The sequence below is a fragment of the Colobus angolensis genome, unplaced genomic scaffold (assembly GCF_000951035.1).
Source record: "Colobus angolensis palliatus isolate OR3802 unplaced genomic scaffold, Cang.pa_1.0 Scaffold360, whole genome shotgun sequence".
In the NCBI taxonomy this organism is placed as follows: Eukaryota; Metazoa; Chordata; class Mammalia; order Primates; family Cercopithecidae; genus Colobus; species Colobus angolensis.
Window position 1 is genome coordinate 2,748,863 of NW_012116933.1, and position 5,960 is coordinate 2,754,822.

Sequence of the window (5,960 nt, forward strand, 5' to 3'; positions counted from 1 at the left end):
CATTCATTCATTATTTATTCAATTATCTTCTGCTTCTTACCTATTGGTTATTTTGGGTGACACAGTCATGGATCAGATAAGAGATCTTTCTATACTAGACTACCTTTCATCTGCACTTCCAAATACACTTGATTATTCTTTTCCTACCAACCCCTGCTTCATTCTAGTCTCTCTGACTTTAGTCCCTCTAATAAAAACCTATCTTTTTATTATCACTGCTAATTTATTCTTTGAAATACAAATCCAACTATGTCACTTCCTTCATCAATTTTCCAAAATTCTCCACTTGTCTTCCTAGTGATCATCTCTGACATATCTCCAATCTTCCTTCTCACCTTTAGCTCCCCTACTTTTCTCTGCCAATAACCTGAAGATCACTCAAACTGGCACCCTCACTCTTGCCAAATCCCTTCTTACCTCCACATCCCTGCCTTTACTCACACCTTCCTATATGCCTCTATGACTCTCTCTCCTTCTCTGTGATCTCAAGCTGATAAACTTCTATTCATCCTTTTAGTCTCCCCCCAATTGCCACGTACTCCTTAGAAATCACATTAATATGTCAACCCGATACAGCCTCCCCTTGCTTTGAATTCTCACAGCATTTTCCTTCACTACCTTTACAGTGCTTAATGCTGATCATGTAGTTTGATTGTACACCTGACCTAGGCTCAGTAGGCTTTAAACCCCTTAACAGACACCTGTTTATCTTCACATCACTCACAATCTTCACATATACACAGTGTGGCCATTTCATGACTTTACATAAAAGCCTCAGTTTCCTCGGCTGTAAAATGAGGACAACAGCACCTTTTTAAATAGTTATTTTCAAGATTAAGTAACTATATATAATATTTAATGTGAGCCATGTAGATGACACCATACGTTTTGGGTTATTCTCTCAAATATGGTAAATTGGAAACATATGCATTTGAGTTATCCCCAAATATTTGAAAATTATGGCCCAGATTTTATTTGAAATAACATGGTGCCATATGTTTGTATTTAAATCAATTAGGTCAGAAAAAGAAAAGAGAAGCAGCTATACATTTTCTTTTACCTTTTATTAATCCCAATAATCCAGAGATATTAAGTTTATTGCTTCTTATTTGCTTCCATTCTGTGAAGTCATTCATGTTTTTTGCTTCTTTTGCCCATGCACTAAGCCAGAGATTCTGTCCAATGCCCACCAAATTCTGCCCTAAGTAAGTGACCACAGTCAGCCACACCCAGAGCCAGCCAAAGGCTTGGAGGTACTGCAGAATGATGGAGAACTTCACCTAAAGGCAAAATTGATATAAAATTAGATTACCAAGAGATACAGGAACATGACATGCCATTTCTGAATAAGTTCCCTTACTGATAGTTTCTGATTAGCATCAATTAAATACATAGTATGATATAGGATTTCAAAGATGTACTTTAAAGTCACTCCTCGATTTAAACCCTATTCTGATGTTTCCTAAGCTTTGTGATCTTGATCAAGTCACTAACACCTGTAATCCTCAGATGAATCACCTGTTAATTAGAATAAGAGTAATCACCTTATAAGTATATGTAGAGTGTCAAGCATAGTACTGAACCCTTAACAGCTCAATTAATCTTAGTTGCTATCATTAGTGAAAAAGAACACACATAACTAAATAACATGTAATCCTAACCAATCACCAACAATTCCATTTCATTCAACTTCCTCAAGCTATTATATAGCAATTATCCTCAAATTAAATGAGAAATCTATAGTGTTTATCAATAATGCAAGGTAAACTTTTATGTTTAGGTGGTTAATAGCAAATAACATTAGTTCTTCTGGTGCTTACCCCACCAACAGGGATCTTTTCTTTTTTCATTGAGAACTGTTTTCCTTGATCCAATGAGGGCCTGATAAAGCAAGACAATGTTTTGCTTTTTAGGTTTTAGATGAAACTAATGTAAAAAAATATATACATCTTTGACCATTTTGTTGCATCTTTCTCTACTCCCTTACCCTAACAGCAACTTGGTTTTCCCTGATAATAACTTTGCATCTTTTTGGTCGTACCAAAGGGAGACTGTTCATTCTACCATAACCCACATAATTTAGGGCCAGCACATGTGGTCTATTTTTAACTGCTTCTTCTAAATAATTATCCCTTAAACTTGAATCATGTCTTTAGAGCATTTAAATTAATGCCATCTGGCTGTACCATACTCTATCCCTTCTCATCCTAGCCTACTCTGGCATCTACTCACTTCTTGGTATCTCAGAAGATGAACTAACATCAGGGTTACTCTTCTCATTTTGTTCTGCCACCACCCTGGGTAATGTCACAGATTACATGAAAAGCTGTATTAAACTCAGTCTCTTTTCCAGCTTCATGATCTTCATAGCTCCATGTCCTGCATGTGTACCCCACTTTTGCATCAACTTTCATGAACTTAAACCATGAATCTTATTACTTAGGACTAACCCATCTCTGAAAACCCAACTGTAAGTATTTCAATCTCTGATCATAACCTCTTCTATTTATAAGTTTTCAATTCAGTTATTCTCACTACATTTGGTTTTTATTTTACTTAGATTCCTAAATCTAGCCTTCTATAATCTTTGCTCTCTTGGATAATCAATGATCCTGCTTTACCTGGTTTTAGCATTGACTATCCAACTTCTAGGGAATTCCTTAGTCCCAGGCAAACCTATATTCTCTCTCTTTTCCCTGCATTCTCCGTGATTATCATTTCATGCAAACTTTGGTAATATTTTTGAACCCGCATTCCCTGCTTTTCTTCCATGAAGAAAAGGTGAGTTCTAACCTTTCTCTTAGCACTTGCATATCAATCCTGGTCACATCGACTTCTGTGGAGTGCTGATCCAAAAAATCATGCAACCCTGTAAACTGGTTCTACCGTAACTTAACATCTGCTTTCTACCTGGGTTCTTAATAGTGCCTAGAAATCCTTGCATGACTCTCAGAAGGGGACTCACATCCCACTTCATGGAGAAAACAGAAGACAAGGAAGTCAGTCACTAAACGTTTACATTTACCGCATTCCACCCAGCCTTTCCCAATTCTCTCCTGTAACAAACACAGATAGTTAAAAATACAGGTTATAAGATTTCTCCTCTATAATCTATCTTTTAAACAAATGATAGAAAGGGATCTTAAGGCAAGTCTGAAAAACACTGAGTTGTTCTCTTTTCTAATCTTCACTTTCTTGCTTTCTACCAACTCCTTCTCGTTAGCTGACAGAGAACAACACATTCTTCTCATTTTAAAACCATCACAAAGCAACAACAATAACAACAGTTATTATCCTTATTCAGTTACCAGCCTACTTTTTGCTGTCCTTTTGTAGCCAAATATTTTTCTGTCAAACCACACGTTTTCCTCCTTAAACTTTTTGGCACCTGGTTGAAATTGTTTCCATCAAGAGTGCTGGTAAACTACTTATTGCTGTGTCTATTACACACTTTGAAAGTTATTTCACTTAATTCTTCATCATGTTTAATATTGTTGATCACTCACTTGTTTAAAAGGTTCCTCCTTCACTTCCTTTCACCACTGTACTTTCATATTTCTTTCCACCTTTCTGGCCCTCCGTTAGTTTCTCTTCAGGTTCCTTTCTCTGTCTTCCCTCGAATGTTTATGTTTCCTTGGGCTCAGTTCTAGGAATTATTTCCTTTGTATGCTTCACACTCTCCTGAGCAATCTCATCCACTTACATAGTTTCAATAACCTGCTTCTTTGTGGATGACTTTCAAACTGGTATCTCCAGTCCACAGCTTTTCCCTGAGCTCCAGATCCATATGTCAAATGCTTTCTTGAAATCTACTTTATTTCTTTGCTTGTTTCTATCATATACAACCTTAACTGAGCCAGTTATTTTCCTATCTCCCCTAATGTTTTCTCTGGCTTTACAAGGAGTCACAACACTTTCTCTGTCTTGATCATAGGACATTTCCATCTATTCACCAAGTATTTGTCAATTTCATCTTCTAAATATTTCTGGAATCATATTATTGGATAAATATTTAGAAAATAACAAGCAGCAAGAAGAAAAATGAGAAGTAGGGAGGAGGAGGAGAAGGAGGAAGAAAAGGATAAAAGATAGAGGGAGAAGAGGAAAAGAAGCAGAAGAAAAGATTTACAATCCTACATTTCAGAGACAATCTGTGCTAACAGGCTTGTGAATATTTCAGTAGTCTTGCCTCTATTTGTGTGTGGTATGATAATATTGTTAATGTTGCTCTTATATTATATTGTGTTATATTATATAATGTATATAATAGATATATCTTATATTACTATTGTTCTTATATTGATATAATATATATCAATATTATAATTATTAATGATTGTGAATATTAATATTGATAATATTGCTCTATAACCAGTTCATACTTTTTAAGAAAATTACACACTTGTAACTCAATTTATAAAAAACATATGCTTCTATAACACAATTATATTTTATAATATAACATAACATTTTATCATTTTACCATGATATGATTTATTTAACAAAGTCAATGCTTATACTGGTTGCACTTTTTTTCTACTTTATTGCTATAATAACCATTCTTTTCATAGGTCTTTTATTCCCTCTTGTACTAGATTCCCATACACAATAACATGCGACATGATCAATTACAAGTCATTTGATGCATCTCCTGTTAAACTGAGCTCTAGAAATGCTGAACTGATGTACACACCTCTCAGCAGATTATGATAAACCCCTGTTTCTTCATGGTTTCCACTGTAATTTCCAGAATAAGAAACGCCTTATTTGGGCAGTCTAGTAGTTCTTCCCGTCCTATCTCTGGTACTAGTATTCAGAAACATTCTGTGGGAGGTTGCAGTGCATGTCCTTTGCAGGATCAGCCTCAGCATCAGAGAAAGACACACTATTTAATGGACACTTTTCACTGGAATAGCTCCTGGTGTATGATTTGGGTTAATTATTGTCTTCATCCTTCAAGCTGTTGGCCTGGCTTCTGTTTGGATAAGCAAATTTGGCATTGGTACCAAGCCAAAAATTAATTCTTAATGTAGCTGGACATAAAATGCTATGAAATCCAACGGTTAAAAGGGAATTAAGCCTTCCTAATTAGATATAACTAACAAAAACCAAGAATTTATTGGATACTATATAGAAAGGCATTGATTTTCAAACAAAAATGTTATTCATCATTTTTCCACACACAAAAAAACCCTGCATTTGGTTCTAGGCACTTTGTTGTGAATAACAGGTTTTATTTGAGTCTTTTGAGAGAGAAACTATTTAATCAGAAACATTCTGTGGGAGGTAGAGAAATTTTAAACATGAGTCTTGTTCTGTACTTGAGAAATTCTCAGGAAAATTCACACAATATCTATTTACATATTTTGTATAAAATATGTAAAATCAACATGTTGAAACCATTGTCTCTGAGCTAAGCACGAAATTTAAAAGTTTAGAGTACATATAGGAAGACAAAAGTGATTCAGTGTTGTGCATGGAAGACAAAAGGGGGCAGCCTAGGTAGTAAAATAAAATTTCCAGTTTATTTTATTTAGGGAAGACAGTGATAGAGATTTAAGAAAGTAATTAATAGGCATAATATAAATTTAGAAAAAAATGTGGAAACAGTTTGAAATAAATATTTTAGTCCTGCTGGAAAAATAATGTCATTAAACTAACTCTAATTCTTAAACTTTGAGAGAAAATTTTTCAGAAATTATTTGGTTCAACCCCCCTACCCCTCCTTTTCAACATATCAACATATTCCTGATAGGCAACTAGATAGTTTTCCCACGAACCTTTTCATGAGAAAGACTTATTGTATTCTGTTTTAGTAGATCCCATTACAGACAGCCTCTATTAGTTGAAAAGTTCCTGCTGGCTTGTATCTTCCAATCCTTACTCGTGTGTGTGTGTGTGTGTGTGTGTGTGTGTGTGTGTGTGTGTGTGTGTGTGTGTGGACAGAGTCTCGCTCTGTC

General features: G+C 35.1%; 1 protein-coding gene across 1 annotated transcript in view; it reads right to left on the bottom strand.

Moving 5' to 3' along the window:
- The window catches only part of LOC105519904 (multidrug resistance-associated protein 1-like), a 97,118-nt gene that overhangs the window by 30,433 nt on the left and 60,725 nt on the right, over positions 1-5,960 (bottom strand). Inside the window, exons 17-18 of the mRNA XM_011953440.1 lie at positions 1,821-1,881; positions 1,061-1,280 (exon numbers count right to left, since the gene is read on the bottom strand). Of these exons, the coding sequence (XP_011808830.1) occupies positions 1,061-1,280; positions 1,821-1,881 (281 nt within the window). The remainder of the gene's footprint in view (positions 1-1,060; positions 1,281-1,820; positions 1,882-5,960) is intronic.